This window comes from Macaca nemestrina, chromosome 3 (assembly GCF_043159975.1).
Source record: "Macaca nemestrina isolate mMacNem1 chromosome 3, mMacNem.hap1, whole genome shotgun sequence".
Lineage (NCBI taxonomy): Eukaryota > Metazoa > Chordata > Mammalia > Primates > Cercopithecidae > Macaca > Macaca nemestrina.
In genome coordinates, this window is record NC_092127.1 from 47369102 (window position 1) to 47386816 (window position 17715).

Sequence of the window (17715 nt, forward strand, 5' to 3'; positions counted from 1 at the left end):
GATACTGAAAATATTAAGACTCATCATCCTTTTTGGAAATAAATATATAAATTTAACTTCTTGTTAAATCCTTGTTAAACTTCTTGTTAACAAGAAGTGAAATTCAGATATTTATCATAGTATGATGTTCAATCAGACCAACAATTAAAGGTTGACTACATTAGTTCTAACCTTCAATGAAACATCAGATTAAAGACAATTAACAAATTCTTATTTCACTTTTTAGATCCAGTTTTCCAACTGTGTAATTCACTCAGCTATTTGGCATAGTACTCTTCCAAACATTCACTCTTTATTTACCATTCTCCTCCTCGCTGACCCACAACTGCAAGGCCTTTTGTTTCCAGGCCACTTTTTCTTCCACCTTTATTTTGTCATTCTAATTCTGCATCACAGAATGTCAGATAGAGTGAAACTCTCCTTAGAAGCTAAGTAAGGGTGAGAAATTGAAGTCTCAAGGATAAAGTTATCTTTATCAAGTGGGTCAGAAAATAACAGTGCAAGCACATTAATAGATTAATATGTTTTGTTGCCATTGATAAACTGTAAATATATGAGTGTCCCAGATTACCAAATCAGAGACCACATCAAGTCAAAAAAGGGAGCCATATGAATGGAATAAATTGTAGATTTCATATTCTTATTACCTCTATCCTCATTTTGGAGCCTTCCAACACAGCTTTATTTTCATCATCTTCCTGTATTTTACCTCATTTATGCCTTTCCTAATATCTCAGAAATTATTCATTTAACTTATTCTATATAGTAAGAAATATTCAAGACCTAATTCTTCCTTGCCTGCAAGAGCCTGAAGAGGTAGACCACATACGGTGACTATTGGAAAAAGCCCCAGTCTTCTCAACCATCTCCCCTTTTCTCTGACTTTCTTACAGTTTGTGATTTAATTCCTTCCACATTATAGGCAACAGAAGAGGCATGGAAAAGGTGAGCCCTTGGTTTTTGGAGAAGGGCTTGTCATGTGTTTGCCTCCCTGGGCTGCCATCTGACCTTGGTGTATTTCACTAGCAGTCTGGCTCTTGCACGGTCAGGAAGGTAGGGCACTGAAATCACCTCAAAAGTTGTATTCCTTCTCTGCCTAAATTTTAAGAAATCCATTCTTAGTCTGTTTTTCAGACGTCTGTGTGGAGAATGCACTTTCAGTGGGCCATTTATTGCTAGGGCTATTGTTGGGGTAAAATGCAGGGACTAGGGAGTTTGACTAGGTGAAACAAAGGAGGCCATTCAACTGCCTTAGGTGCCAGCACCTAGGCCACTTGAGTATGGGCAAAAGTAGTTGTTCACCCAGTTTAACTTGGCTCACAAGAAGACTGAACTGGGGATTTGTGTTAAGCCCTTCTCGTACTCCTGTTTTCTTTCCCATTCTGCTGTATCATCTGTGCTTGAACTATTTTAGACATCCTGAGGAGACTAGAGTTTAGAGTTGGAGAGCCATTTAACAAATCATCTTTAGATTTTTTGACATGACTTTAAATTGTTTGGAAATTCTGGAATCAAATTATGAGTTCTGTCTTTAAAAAAATATAAGCAGGAAAAAATATGTTATCGTTATATTCTTCTCCCTGCACACCATATTCCATAGTCCCCAATGTACAATGTTGATTGAGGAAATTTCAAATAATTTTTAATACATTGTTTTGAATATAATTTAAAAATTACTTTTAAAGTTTGTTTTTTCCTTTTGCCGTGGGTGATGCAACCTTGAAATTTGTTTAAGACAAGACACTGAAAGTGTGTAGGTCAAAAATATTCAACTCAGACCAAGGTTGGGATCTTGACATTTGATTTTTTTTTGTATTGCCATCTTCATAAATTGAAAATTAGAAATGCAATTTTAATAAAGCTGGTTTCAGTGGAGTTTTGTCTTTTCTTATTTTTCAAGATTTTACAGCATCTAGAACAACATAATTTTCAATTTTGAGATATCTCAATGGCTTTTACCTAATTGCATTTGTCTGCTTGCTGGTACAATTAACTATAATTATTTTAGAATTAATTGTAGAAGAGACTTGATATTACAGAATATAGTACTCACCAGAGTAGGCAGTGAAAGCAGTGTTCATCATGTTAATTTTTTCACACTTGGAAGTACAAGCTCTTTAAATTGTTTTTATTTTAGCTGTTCTGTTCTAGTTATTTATTGCCAGATAACAAGCTACCTCAAGTTTACTGTTATGAAATCAGAATGATTTTATTTATGCTCACAGATTCTGTGGGTTAGGTATCAGAAAGGGAAACTGGGGATGGTTTGTCTCTGCTCCACGATGTCCATGACCTTCAGATGGAAGGAAGAGTACCTGGGGGCTGAGAACTGGAGGCATCTGGAGGTTTCTGTACTCACATTCTGGCACCTGGGCTAACTTGATTCAAAGGCTGGGCTCAGCTGTGACTGTTGACTTAAGCACCTAAACAAGACCTTCCATGTGGCTTGGGCTTCTCCCAGCATAGTGGCTGGGTTCTTATAGGGAGCATCTCAAAATGAGGAATACAGTCAGCAAAGTTCCAAGAGAATTAAGCAGGAGAGGCATAATCAATTCAGACCTGGCCTCAGAAGCCACAGAGCATTACTTCTGTCATAGTTCATTAGTCAAGACAGTCACAAGCCCACCCAGATTCAACCTGAGGAGACATACATTCCACGTCTCAACAAAAAGTGTTGAAGAATGTAGGACCATGTTTTAAAACCATCACTGCAGGTGTGATAGATTTGCTGCCCTCCAGAAATACTCTGACTTGTCCTTTCCTCATTTTAAATCAACAGTACACATTTGTACTATGGCTGGTCGGTGTTTAAGATACGTATGTAACAATTTACTTACCTTAGAATGCTTTTGATTGCAAGTGACAAAAACTCTTAATTCAAACTAGCTTAAACAATAAAGAAAACTTGCTGATAAACCTCACTGAAAAGTCTAGCAGTAAGGTAGGTTTCAAGAGAAGGTTGGTTCAGTGACTCAGCAGTATAAAACGTATCTCAGGACAGGCACGGTGGCTCACACCTGTAATCCCAGCACTTTGGGAGGCCAAGGCAGGAGAATCACCTGAGGTCAGGAGTTTGAGACCAGCCCCGCCAACATGGTGAAACCTCGTCTCTGCAAAAATACAAAAATTAGCCAGACATGATGGTGGGTGCCTGTAAGCCCAGCTACTCGGGAGTCTGAGCCGGGAGAACCCCTTGAACCAGGGAGGCAGAGGTTGCCGTGAGTCGAGATCCCAGCACTGCATTCCAGCCTGGGTGATAAAGTAAGACTCTGCCTCAAAATAACAAAAACAAACAAACAAACAAACAAAAATCTCCTTTGTATTTTATCATTAGGCTGATCTTATCTTTTATCATGTTAATTTTATCCTACATCTGGTCTCCTCAAGGCTAAAAGATGGCTGTCATGAGCTAACCCCACACTCAACCAAAGGGTTAAGAAGAGGCTCCTTTCCTCTTCCGGAGCTTCGCTCAACTGGAATAGCACAGGCCACTTGCATATCCTTAAAACAGTTGCTGAGATGAGAGTTTAGTGCCATCTGGTTTAGATCATGTCCATTCCTGAACTAGTCTTGATTTCAAGGGGTATGGATCACACCAATGGACGTCAGAGTGAGAGTGTGGTGCCTCCCATGGAAATTTCGTATCTGCCACTTCGTGTGGGAAATGAGTAGATTAGGAACTGGGAAGGCAACCATAATTTCTGATTCATCTTGGAACAGTTTCTGGCTACACAGTTATTTGGCCATAAGAGAATGAAGCTATTTGACATCATTAGCATCACAGTTCAGTGAGCTAAAAGGCCATGGTTCCATTCCTGTTTCCTTATTAATACCCTGCCTGTGATTCAGGTCAATGTCATATTCAGAGCTCTTCTTATTGAAGAAACCTATTTGACCTAACAAGGAGGAAATAGGTCCTAACACCTGACTCTCAACTTGATTGTTGTGTTCCACTGGGGAGGTGGGAGAACAGTCGCAGGGTTTGTGAATGTTTGTGACTGGGGTATGTAACTGCATGTGTGTGAGGAGATTTTTTCTTACTTTGGATACATTCTGACTTTTACCTGAGAAAGTAGCTTCCTTTCTGAGGCTATGAACTCTTTTTTAAGTGCTACTAATATCTTCTTCTGTTTTTCAGAGGTGACACAGAATTTAATAATGTAGCCTTTTCCGCCAAGGCTTTTATTCATTGTTTTCCACTACTAGTCAATGACGCATGACCGGATTCTTGTCCTTATTTCGCAGTTGAGGAAATAGGGACAGAGGGTTAAGCAATTTGCCCAAGACTACACGTCAAAGCAGCAGGAGAGTTGGCATTAGAAATCATTTTCCTGGAATCTTGGCTCAGTGCTGTTTTTGAAAAGCAATTATAAAAGTTTCAAACAAACAAAAAAGAACAAATCATAAATAGCACACATTTGGGAACCCATTGCTCAGCTTTGGAATTTTCATAAGAAACAGGTATTTACAGATAGGGTGAAAGCTCCCTTTGTACCCCTCCGGCTTACCACCCTTAACCCTCCCCTCCTATGAGAACACCAATACCCTGAATTTGATGTTTTACATCCTCATACACATTTTACTCTATATTTATATATCCATTAAAATATGGTACAGTTTTGCACATTTAACTGTATGACTACTGTTACTTTGGATGCATCTTTCTATAATTCATTCTTTTTTGCTCAATATCGTTTTTGTAATATATCCATGTTGACACATATGGCATTTGTGTATCCTTTTTACTTATATTACTTTGCATTAATATATTGATTTATTCTTACTCTTTATGAACATTTTAAAGCTTTTTTGCTATTTAAAATTATAAACAGTAATGCAATAAACATTCTTGTAACTTTTATCTCTGAATACTTTCTTAAACTCCATTCCAAAAAAAAAAAAGAATACTATTATGGACATATGCATAGAGACTCAGCTGTGCTGTCTAAATTTGCAGGAATGAGTAGCAAAAGCAAGACTTTTTGGCTATATTTACATTTGAGGAGACATAGTCTAAGCCTAAAACCAATTCACGTTCTGTGTACACCACAATTTTCAGTTGATACATCAGGATCTATCATGACATCTTGAAATCTCACCTATTAACAAACTGGCTATTATTAATTGTACTGCTTTCCTGAACCAGACTTGAATTTCTGTGGTCTGCAATTTTTATTGGGTTGGAAAAAAAATAAAATGGCAGCAACCAAAGTATTAGGTTGACAGAGGTGTGCTCTGAATAAAGCAAGTTTTGTCACTATAGAAATAGAAATAGTGGCCTAAAAATGTAAAAATAAAAAACAAAAAACAAACGAAAAAAAAAATCAAAATTACTTTCTTGTAAGAAGCACACCATGGGAGAGGGAGCGAAATTTCCATGAGACATCATGCCTGTCGATTCTAACACTCTCTTTATGAGGTGGGAATGGGGAAACGATGGCCAAGTGCTTGATTTACATTTAGGATCCCTATAGTCCGTTTAAAATGGCTTATTAAAACATTTCCATGTCTACAATGAAACAAAATTATTTTGATAAATCATGCTCTGTTCTGGAGTCTCAGCATTCTGAAGAATTTGGCCTATTGTGTTAATACCAGAGCTGGTTTTAGTGGTACCAATGGTAAAAACATCAGCAGAGATTTTGGAGAAATTACGGGTACAACAGTTAAGAGACAAAGTTTTAGCCTTGACTCCTCCTCTCACTATGAACTTTGTGAAAAAGTCACTTCAGCCCCAGTCACTTTGGACATAGGGTTGCCCTAAATCAGGGCTTTCCAAATGGTTTATGTTAATCCTATGACATGTTAAATAAATGTGGTGTGTTGGAACTACAATTTTTCAAAAATTATGAAATAGAAAATTTCAGGTGCAAGGCATGCACTAAAAGTAAATATTATTTCATAAAATTTTTGTTACAGAGGGGTGTGTGTGTGTATGACTGCTGTGAGATATTATGTAAATTAAGCTTTTTTTGGTAAATTGAGGTATTTTTTATAATTAAGGATTATGTATACCTAAGGCATACAATTTGATGATGTGTTACATGTATCCATTATTAAATAATTACCATAGTCAAACTAATTACTATTTCATCACCTCAGATAGTTATCACTTTGTGTGTGTGTGTGTGTGTGTGTGTGTGTGTGTGTGTGTGGTGAGAACATTTACAATCCACTCTGTTAGCAAATTTCAAATACATTATAAAGTATTGCTGATTAAAATTGCATTGTTATGCATCAGCTCTCCAGAACATGTGTGATGTCTTCATCTTGAGTTAAAGGAAACTTCTTATTCTGTATTGCTTTCAAAATGATTTGAGAGCCATTTGTACAAGCCTGACTTCAGAAAGAAACTCAGGGGCTTTCCAGAAGGGGTTAAGCCCTTGTTTAAAACTTACCAGTTGCCCGCATTTTCTAGGATGAAGCCCAGATTCCCCAGCATAGCAGAACATGATTCTCCTTCATAAATCTTGCCCCAGGACTATCCACTCTAAGGACATTGTGAACCGCACACTCTCTGTTTCTGCAGTACTGGCTCATGCCTTGTGCCTTTGCTATTTGCCCCTCAGCCTCAAATGCTCTTGGTAGACACAAAGCATTATCTTTGCTAGATGCCCTCCCATACCCACCAATTCTTATAGAATTGTCCAGTGCTTCCCTTGCTTCACAAATCTTTACTGAGTGATGTCACAGTCTGCAGTATACTTTCCTATATTTAATAATAGTTTAAATATCCATCCCACCCTACTAGACTGTGGACATTTTGAATTCAGGTCTTTATATCATAAGAATTTAGGTTCTTCAGGATATAATGAACTGTTCTACCATGAATCTAAAAAAAAAAAAAGAATTTAATTTCTTTCCTTTTCTCATGCACATTCTCTGTTTCCCATTGCTCTTGAAATCATCTTATTATTTAAAAACAATATATGTTCATTTCAAATGATATGAAAAGGCAGTTGAAACATTACACTAAGTTGCACACATAAAGATGGCCACTGTTAATATCTAAACTAATGTTTCACTCTGCCTGTATACATATGCCAAGAGAAGCCAACATACACACAGGCATTCATGTGCACGTGCACACACACACACACATACACACACATTGTTACACAAATACATTCTTTCATTAATCTGACCAATTCTTCTTTTCAGCAATATCAAGGACACTTTCTATGTCACTGATATACCTGCACATAATTTTAATGGCTGCTTATATTTCTAATTTATGGCTTCCCCTGGGTTTGTTTTGGTTGCCATTTATCAACATTAAAAGCAGGGATGGTGGACTTGACTTCTTATTTCTTGCATGCCATGATTATAAATTAAAAGACAGCATTATTGTCCTTACCTTCTTTGATTAGCCACCAAATCCTGGTCTGATTTTATGACTCCCTTCAAGGAATTCCATATTTGGCCTCCTTCCCTTTCTCTTCAGGCTATCTTTGGGCTGTGTCCTGTTAAAATTCCTGTATATCAGAGAAGCTTCTACCTCGCAATGCAATGTCTTCAGTCAAACTTTCTCATTTTTATGAGAATCATCTGTAGTTAAATAGTAAAGATTTGACTTTTGACAACTTTCCCTTTTAGAAACAAATTCAGTGGAATCATGCATATATTTTATATGATGATTTTGAATCTCACTTCCCTCAACCTATCTGGATTGTACCCAACCTTCCTCTATTCTGTAATCATAAAATCCAAGATGAGATATGATTCTTTTCAATGGAAATTCCTACCTTACCAACCACTTCCGCTCTTAATCACTAGTATAGTTCACTGGGATACTTCCTCTCTTCCCTGGAGCTAAAGTCACAAACTAGAACTATTCAGAAATGTTGTTTTGCTAAACTGCAACATCTGGTACAAATTTGAAAAAGTACAAAGCCTCATTACTACTAAAATTCATTTGTGTCAGTTTTTGTGAACTTGAAAGGACTATGTCATCTATTTCTTCAGTGAAACTTGGTAATGTAGGTGTAGTCCATTGTATTTTCTCCTGTTTTTAGTCTTAGTTAAAGCTCTCAGGAGTTTCTCTCTCAGTTTATGGATTCAACAGTAGAGTGTGTTTTCATACTATACAGTACTTACCCAGCCATTCATTTAGACAGTCTTCTTGTTTCTGTCACTGTAATCTTGAACCCCATCTCACCAAGTCTTGGGGACGTTTGTGTCATAATGTACATTGTCTCTGTTTTTAGTATAAAGTGTATGCCATTTATTACCCATGCTTTAGTTGTTAGTATGTAGAAATCTGAGCCACCAGTGTCATTTCCTGCTTTCTACTCAATTATCTCATACTGTGAACTATACCTCATGTTTTTCCTCTTTCCGTCATATCTGTGCTTCTTTCTGGCAGTGGTTCTCAAGCAGGATATATTTTTCTGTCAGGAAACATTGGCAGTGTCTGAAGGCCGTTTTTACTGTTACCTTGGGAAAGCTACTACTGACGCGTGAATGGTAGAGGCCAGGGATGCTGCGAAAAATCCTGTAACGCACAGTATGGTCTTCCTCCCAGCAAAATATTACCTGATTCAAGAAGTTAATAGTGCCGAGTTCAAGGAAACTTGCTGTATAGCAACTGACTTCATGTATTTTATTTGAACTTTCAGATTTCTCCCACCCCTGAGATGTTCAATTTAATATATTCTCTTGACTCAGACTAGCTACTCAATGGCAAAAAAAGAAGGAAAGTTATATCTCATGACATCTCTGTCTTATGCTTTCATTAAAGTGAGACAGAAGTTGTCATCTTTGTCCAAAGTGCTGGTAAAATAGTACTGTAGGACCACTTGATATTACCACAGTTATACAGAATAGAGAATAGAGAATTAAGCGTATTTATAAGTAAAGAATAAAACCAGATAAATTAATAAGTATGGTTATCCTCAGATACTCTCTGCTTCAGATGATATTTGTTGTTATAAAATTGTGTTTGAGGCTGGGTGCAGTGGCTCACGCCGGTAATCCTAGCACTTCAGGTGGCCAAGACAGCCAGTTTGTTTGAGCTCAGGAGTTTGAGACCAGCCTAGGTGACATGGCCAAACTCTGTCTCTACAAAAAATACAAAAAGTAGCTGGGTATGGTTATATGCTCCTGTAATCCCAGCTACTTTGGGCAGTGAGGTGGGAGAATCATTTGAGCCTGGAAGATTGAGGCTTGGCTGCAGTGAGCAGAGATTTGGTCCCACTGGCACTCCAGCCTGGGTAGGCAGAGCAAGACCCTATCTAAAAGAAAAGTTGTGGTTGCAAATAAACGTATTGAAAAAACCTCCATAGGCAGCTTAATGAGAACACTGTCTCATTTTATTTTTCTCCTTTGTTTTTTTCCTCCTTCAGATATTTCACATTTTCAGGAACAAAATGATTTAAAAGCATTACTAGAAAATCTCCATCAAAATATCCAATCCAAAAAAAGAAAGAATGTAGAAATTATGTGGCTGGCTGCAACGGTAAGCACTCTCATGTCAAATCTTATTTCCTGCCACGTCATAACCAGCAAATATTATCAGTTCTCTATTGTGCAGAGTCCAACCTCTGCACTTGGGGTTACCAGCTGTCATCTTCTATTATTCCGTGGATTAGGCATTTTTACTCTTGTTGGTAGTTCTATCCATAGACTAGAACATAAGATGAAAGAAGATGCACTCAAGAAAGAATCTTGCTCACTTGCTCTTCTTACCAAACTTGGATGTGTTCTCCACTCTGAGGGAGCGTCTGTGAATTTCTTGATATTGCATGTTGCAATGTCAATTGCCCATATCACCCAGGATTTTGAACTGCTGCTTTAGAGACATATGGTTTCAACAGAATGTGGTTATCAGATCTCTGATTCACAGCTTCAATAAGGCTCCTGGACATATTGTTCAGTTAACAAGCTTATAAATGTGTTTGTTAATTTAGATATTGGCATAGAATTCATTACTGATGGATTGCTCTAGGGGTAATGAGCTATATTTTGTGTAGCTCTTTCTCATTTAATGGTGCCTTTGGGGTAAAAGATCTGCCTGTATTCTCACCACAGGTTTCTACAAGAATTAGAAAAAAATGCCTGTATGTTTAAGGCTCTTATCTGGTAACCATTGAGGCATAGCTCACATGAAATTTATGAATTGTGTTAAACATTCAGACCCCAACATCCTTTCATTAGGAATGCATTCTTCCATCAGGAAAGGTACATGTTAAAGATCTTTATGATAAATGCCATGTTTGCAGTTCTGCAGTGTTATTCCTATAATTTGGAGCTCAGGTTAACCACGCTTCTAGCATACTCTATTCATTCTCTAGTCATAGCATTTAAAACAGAAAGTTTTCCCCTACTGCCAGTGCTTCAATTATAATTCAGTATTATTACTTTCTTCTGGGAAAAAGGAATGGATAATTTACCATGAGCCCATATGAAATAATTTACCAAAAGCAAGGCAGAGGAAAACTTCCTTAGTTTCCCTTCCTGCTTTCTTGGAGCCCCAGGGAAGAACAATATGAAATGTTGCTTTCAGGCAGCTCATTTACACTGGTTCCATTTAGCGCCATACTGTATTACATGAAGGTTGTTTTTAATAGTGTGGCTGCTCTTTGTGTCTTCAAAGACCACTCTGGTTGTTAATTCTAACAAAAATTTCACAATGGCAGGTCATAAATTGTGTTTTCTATTTTACTGAAAACACGACGGCATGAAGATAGTTTGATACTCGTGCCATCTGACGATTTACAAACATAAATGTGTCATTATGTACATATTGTGAAGTTATGTAAATAGATAAATTAAGGATACACACATATAAACACAAATGTGTATTTTCTTTTAATATATGCAATTTCCCATTTTAATGTATGAAAAAGTTTTCCTATAAATCCCACACATTCCTAAAAATTTTTTTGAAATGTGTATACTGACCAAATATGATTTACTCACAATTCACCACTGAATAAATGATTAGTAGCATTTCTGTTGGCTAATACCTCAGTTTCAATGTTCTATTTGTAAATCATGGGCCTTAATGAAACTTTTAAAATAAAGAAATATAGAAATTCCTTTTGATATTTTCCAGAAATATTTTGTCAATTTTTTTATTTTATTTTCCTTTTAAAAATCTATTTAATGAAATACTGCTTTAGTTAATGTTTTACATTCTAATTGAAAAATATAAAGTGGCCGGGCGTTGTGGCTCATGCCTGTAATCCCAGCACTTTGGGAGACCGAGGCAGGCGAATCATGAGGTCAGGAGATCAAGACCATCCTGGCCAACATAGTGAAACTCCGTCTCTACTAAAATACAAAAATTAGGCGTGGTGGCGCATGCCCGTAATCCCAGCTATGCAGGAGGCTGAAGCAGGAGAATCCCTTGAACCAGGGAGTCGGAGGTTGCAGTGAGCCGAGATCATGCCGCAGCACTCCAGTCTGGTGACAGAGTGAGACTCTGTCTCAAAAATAAATAAATAAATAAATAAATAAAAATAAAGTTATTTGGTTTTATCTTCTTTAAGTTTAAATAGTAAAAGTGAACATTTAAAGAGGACAAATGACAATCAAGTGTGTTAAATCAATAGTTTGGGTATTGTAGAAATTCAGAAATCAACTGCCCTTACCTCCAATAGACTTTAAATTTAGAACGTCAAATATTCTAAGTAGGACAAGTACATATGATAGTAACAAAAAATTTTAAGGAATATTAATTCCATTTAAAAATCGTATCTCAAAAATAGCCATTATGGTCTATTTTATTATTATGAATATAGTTAAGAATTTTAAAAAATGAAATACTGTTTATTTGAAAGGATTAGAATTTTCTAGATGTAAAAAGATTGTATGAAGAAATCATGCTCTCACATTTTCTAGTCACTTATATTGGAAATAGAAGTACCAAAGGTCTAAATTAATAGTGATGTATAAATTCAAGTTTAAGTATCAGAATCACAATTAAAATGTGGTAATAAGTTCTAGATTAGCTGTATTATTTTACCTTCTTTTAAAAGCAGACAACTTTTAAAGACTGCTTGATGACAGATAATAAAGAAGACCTTTGTTATATCACATTAGATCTATTTTAAATGCACACTGATTAGCATTGTAATGCCAAAGTTGATTATTAGTATTTCATATTAGAACCCTACCATGGTATGGAAGAGAAACAAATGGAATGATTTCCCTATTAACCATAAGGCAATGAGACAAGAGAGTATTGATGCTCAGTGATTTTTCTCTGACTTAAATCAGAATAACAAAAAGAAAGAACTGTAGAGGAGAACAGAACATAACAGAAGTTAAAAGACTTGATTATTGAACTTAAGCAGAGTTCTGTTTGAATCCTGGTTCTGCTCTGTTATGTGCAAGTTACTTAACCCATCTAAACCTCAGTTTCCTCATCTATAAAAAGAAAATAATTATACCTTCCTCTAGAGTTCCTGTGAAGTTTATTTATTTACTTATTTTTATTTTTAATTTGGGAGGTGTTTTTTGAGACAGGGTCTCATTCTGTTGCCCAGGCTGCAATGCAGTGGCATGATCATAGGCTCAAGTAATACTCCCACCTCAGACTCCCAAGTAGCTGGGACTACAAGCATGCATCACCATGCCCAGCTAATTTTATTATTATTATTTTTGATAGAGAGGAGTCTTTGTTATGTTGCCCAGGCTTGTCTCAAACTGCTGAGCTCAAATGATCCTCCTGCCTTGGCCTCCCAAAGTGTTAGGATTACAGGCATAAGCCGCTGTGCCCAGCCCCTGTGAAGTTTATTAAAAAGTGCAACTGTCTATGAAATTTCTTAGTGTTGTACCCTAGAGCACAATTTGCAATAAACAGTGGCCATTTCTAGTATTCTGCTTTTTAGTACTGATGAGTAGTTCCCTTGTCTGTTGTGAGGCACCATGAGAATGTTTAAAATCTCATAACATAAAACCAAGACTAGCAAATGTTTCTTAAATGTAAAATAAGAGAATATTAGCTATATATGATTTGAATCAACTTTTTACTCCAGGGAAATATAGATTTTGTTTGTTTGTTTGTTTTTGGTTTGTTTGTGTTTTCCTCCTTACAATAAAGGTGTTGTTTCTGAGCAGGAATTAGTTTAGCATTGTCATACACTGCAGACCAGGCACCCCGTTGGGTAGTGTGCTGCGTCCTCTGCTGGATATTTCACATCTTATACGGCTTCAACGGTTCCACGCCTCATGTACAAAGAATTACATAAATTAGGTCCATTGCATTGACTTTTGAAATGAAAAGGTAATGCCTTTACATCTGATAAGACCAATTGAACCAATTGACTACCATAAATTAACAGAAACCCAAATTTATATTTGATGTGTTTAGACTAGAAGTGTTTGGAGGAGGCCAACACTTTACGGTAAAGTAATACCGTAATTTGTAATACGGTATTACAAATGTACAGTAAACATTCGTTTTTACGTATGTTAACAGATTTGCCGCAAACTAAATGGTATTCGTTTCACCTGTTGTAAAAGCGCCAAAGACAGGACATCGATGTCAGTGACACTTGAACAATGCTCAATCTTGAGAGATGAGCACCAGTTACACAAGGACTTCTTTATCCGAGCGCTGGATTGCATGAGAAGGTATCTCACATGTTTTTCAAGGTTTTTTTTTTTTTTGTCTAAGGTCATTTTGGGTTGTTTTGTTTTATTTCAAAATACATATTTTATTGAAGGACTAAATATTTCAGTACTTTACTGTATTTTCATGGCTTATAGCTTATGACATGAGAGAGAGATAATTTTCTCTACCTCTATAATATTTTTATCTCTATCTGTATTCCCCTACTCATTTTAGGCTACTTTTCTAAACTTTCCATTTTCAGAAAATGTGACTGTGTACACATTTGATGACATGCATGATTATATATGATATTATATATTTTGTGAGCTGACTGGCTGAAGTTAAGGGGCCCCGAAAATGTCATATATAACACTGTAAGACAAATTTTCATGATGCATAAGTATTTATGAGAACTTGCAAAATGAAACTAACTCATTATCCAAACAAAATCTTTCCAAATTACAACTAATAGGTGATATTCCCATGGCCCACGGAGTCTCTGGGACAGTAACCTCCTTTCTAAAGTTATTTTCACATCACTCATCATAAAGATGGGATGACACTGATACTTTAAAATAGAGAATTAATATGGTTACTCTGCCGACATTTAAAATGCTATGCCCGAAGTCACGTTTCTTGATTCATTTCCACAGTAATTACATCTAAACTCTAAGCCATAATGGGAAGGAAAAAGTGCTTCATTCACAGTGTCTATCAGCAAGGACACATGTTAATTAAAAAGTTAAATGAAATTGTCTCTTTGCTGCAAAGCCTAGCTCAGAAGCACACTAGGAAGTGTGGGACAGGCTCTGGGTTCCCAGAAAGGAATATCATGTGATTCACTGGAGAGGGCTGCTTCTTATCTAGCCTGCCATTAGCTACCAGTTTTCTTTTAACTGCTGCAGTCTTTCATTGGCGACATTGACGTTTGCTTGTGCTCGTTCTATGCCTCTATGTTTTCTCACTAACGAGAGGTTTCTGAAGTCCTGTATTTCATCCCATTTCATGTCTCTTGGCATTTTCATTGTTCAGTGGAGCTCTATCATAATTTTTTGATAAATGTGTGAGGATGTCTTAAGAGTCCTGACGTGAACATCTCAGCCATATAAAACATGTTTGGTTGATATAAAAACTTCTTTCGAAAAATAATATCTCAGCACTAACAGGTAAAATAACAAATTCATGTATGAAACCTTCAAATCTGCAGAAAAATAAGACAAACGTCACTGTAGATGGAACAAAGGTGCTTGGTGAGAAACGCAGGAATGCATGATATTATAGGCCAGGTACACCATGGGACTAAACTGATTTAGGTAACAAATCTTCTGGAAGATGAAATTGCTGTCTGTTTATTTAAGATAGAAGAGGGAACCCTTAAATTAGAAATAAAATAATTCAAACAGGTAAATAAAGGCTATATGTATACTAGACATGTTATACTATAGAACAACATATTTTGGTATTGCCTATGATTGACATTATATATGCAATACATTTGCCCATGACACAGCATTTGTGATGATTCATTTTTGTGTTTTTAAGGTAAGGCACTAGAAATTTAATCTAAAACACTAAAGGCTTAACTTGAAATCCCTAGTATTCTGGTGATCTTCTTCTTTTGGTTTTGTGTGTATATGAGGACAGTGCCAGAGTGTGAGTGTGACCTGTATTTGTGTATATATGTATGCACGTATGTAAAATAAAATAAGATGTGTTCTTTTCTTTAATAACTGCCTTCATTTCCCTCTGGGTATTTTGCCTCACAACACAGGATCATAGGTTTACAAGCTCTGGCAACACAGCAGAGTAGGTAAGAGCATAAGGCTTGGGAGCCAGCTAATTTGAATCCAGGCTATATGCCATTACCCATAGGCAAGTTAGTCTCTCACGACCTCTTAGTGCCTTAGGGCAAGTTACTCAACCTCTTGCTACCTCTCAGTTTCCTCATCTTTTAAAACAGACATGATAATAGTAGCTCCATTTTAGGAGCGTCTCGAGGATTAAATGAATTGATACATGTACAGGAATTAACAATGTTTGGCACATGGTAATCACTAAATAATGTTGGTTAAAAAAATAAAAAAAATCAAGGGCTGTGATGTTAAAATGAATTGATACATGTACAGGAATTAACAATGTTTGGCACATGGTAATCACTAAATAATGTTGGTTAAAAAAATAAAAAAAATCAAGGGCTGTGATGTTAATACTCTGATTTTCCATGTGCAGTATAATCTAGTTAATTATGATCCTTGTAGTTTTATGTTTGTGAATATTTTATGACATAAAGTTGGACTACAATAGCATATGTTGAAATAAAGTGTCCTGGCAGCTCTTGTAAATAAGGTTTCAAATGCAATATCTTCCCTATTTAAGAAAATCAGCTCTGTAAATAGCACTTTAAAAATGTGCAAGTGTTTGCAAATGCTGTGTTAATTATGGAAGCATCACAATCCCTGAATAGGTTTTTAATAAACATTTTTGATGCTAATATGTATTATATATCTAGAAATAATCATAAAATTTAAGATAAATTACCTTAGAAATTTCTTATCAATACTTTTATACATATAACTCTTAACAGATTTCCTACCCCACATGCAACAGTGGTTCATGAATAAACATTTCTCAAGTTACTGCTTAATGCTGATTGATTACCGGGGTCCCAAAACTCTGGGTTCTGACAATATTTTACAGTTAAGTTTTTAGAGAGGAAGCAGATTTGCCTAGCTCCTCACTCTGCCATCTATCAAATCCCACCCTTCAGACAGTGGTTTTTAAATGAACTGTAACTTTTAAAAAATACGTATGTTTGATTGGTGTGTTAAAAGGTGGAAGGACGGGAAGGGAGTGAGGGATGAGAAACTACCTGTTGGGTACAATGTACACTATTCAGGTGGTGTTTACACTGAAAGTCCAGACTTCAGCACTATGCAGTATGTCCATGTAACAAAGATGCATCTGTACCCCCTAAATCTATTTTTAAAAGTATATCAAGATGTAGTTTAAGTTATCATCATCTTGGGTTCAATTTTATAATAAAATAACATGTCCTATACTGAAACAAAATACATATGTTTAGACCCCCACATGGATTATAATTGAGAAGATCTGAGATGGGTCCCAGAATTTAATTTTTTAAGAACTTTACAGACATTCTGGGGAACAACTCTGGATTTTTAAAAATCAGTGTTTTAAGGGGCTTTGATTTGTATGTTTTTGAATTTACTGCAACTTTTAATTTTATTTAATATCAGTTGCAGTTTATTTTACCTTTGAATTATTCCAATCACCTTCCAGGCTATTTTATCTGGATTTCTTAAAAATTCACCAGGTTTCCTTCATCGTAAAAATTCAAGGGAAAAATAAAGTTCACCAAGGTTATCATATCACTCTTTATTTAGTTTTATTTTTTCCATAGCTACATTAATTATTTTCTGTTGTATATGCTTATCTCTGTAGCAGTTTCAAATTATTTATGATGAGTAAAGGTATATAAAGGAAAGTAAATAAAGCTCCATCTGGTTCTTATTCAGAAATCCCCACAGGAGAAGCAGCTCTCTGAAGGTAGAGACTTTTGTTTCCTTTTGTTCACTACTATATTTCCAGTACCGAAAACAGTACCCAGTGAACACAGTATCATTTTTTTCTCAATAAATATACAATAAAGGAATACATGAATGACACGGGTTTCTAAAAGTTTCGGGTCCTATGTATTAGGTGGTATTGTGCATACATAGGCATTTTAAATTAAGCATATGAAGTTATCACTTGATTGTCACATGTTGATAAGCACAAGTTGCAGAATATGAAAGAAAAGTCTTATTATCCTAATTCAAAAACAAATAGGCAATAAAGAAACCATTTCAGCTCACCACCTGAATCCACCCTTTGTACAATTGGCAAAAAATTCAGACTTCCTTTTTTCTACATATCCAGTATTACTTTCAGCTGCACACTCCTGATGGACTTTTGAGTACCATCTGTTTGATGAAATGGCATAAATGCCTCTTCAGAATAGAAGATTAACACAAGGTGTCTGGGTGATCTGACTCTGTAAGGCTCTCTTAGTGGTTGACTATATCATTAAGACCAAAATAGTGATTCTTAACCCTCATTGACCATCATTAATCTAGAAAACTATTTTAACAAAA

General features: G+C 36.0%; 1 protein-coding gene across 11 annotated transcripts in view; it reads left to right on the forward strand.

Annotated features, from left to right (window-relative positions):
- The window catches only part of LOC105493295 (inositol polyphosphate-4-phosphatase type II B), an 822839-nt gene that overhangs the window by 745915 nt on the left and 59209 nt on the right, over window positions 1-17715 (forward strand). For all 11 annotated transcript variants that reach the window (XM_011760836.3, XM_011760835.3, XM_011760841.3 and 8 more), the window contains 2 exons: window positions 9345-9457; window positions 13427-13581. In XM_011760836.3, the coding sequence (XP_011759138.1) occupies window positions 9345-9457; window positions 13427-13581 (268 nt within the window). The remainder of the gene's footprint in view (window positions 1-9344; window positions 9458-13426; window positions 13582-17715) is intronic.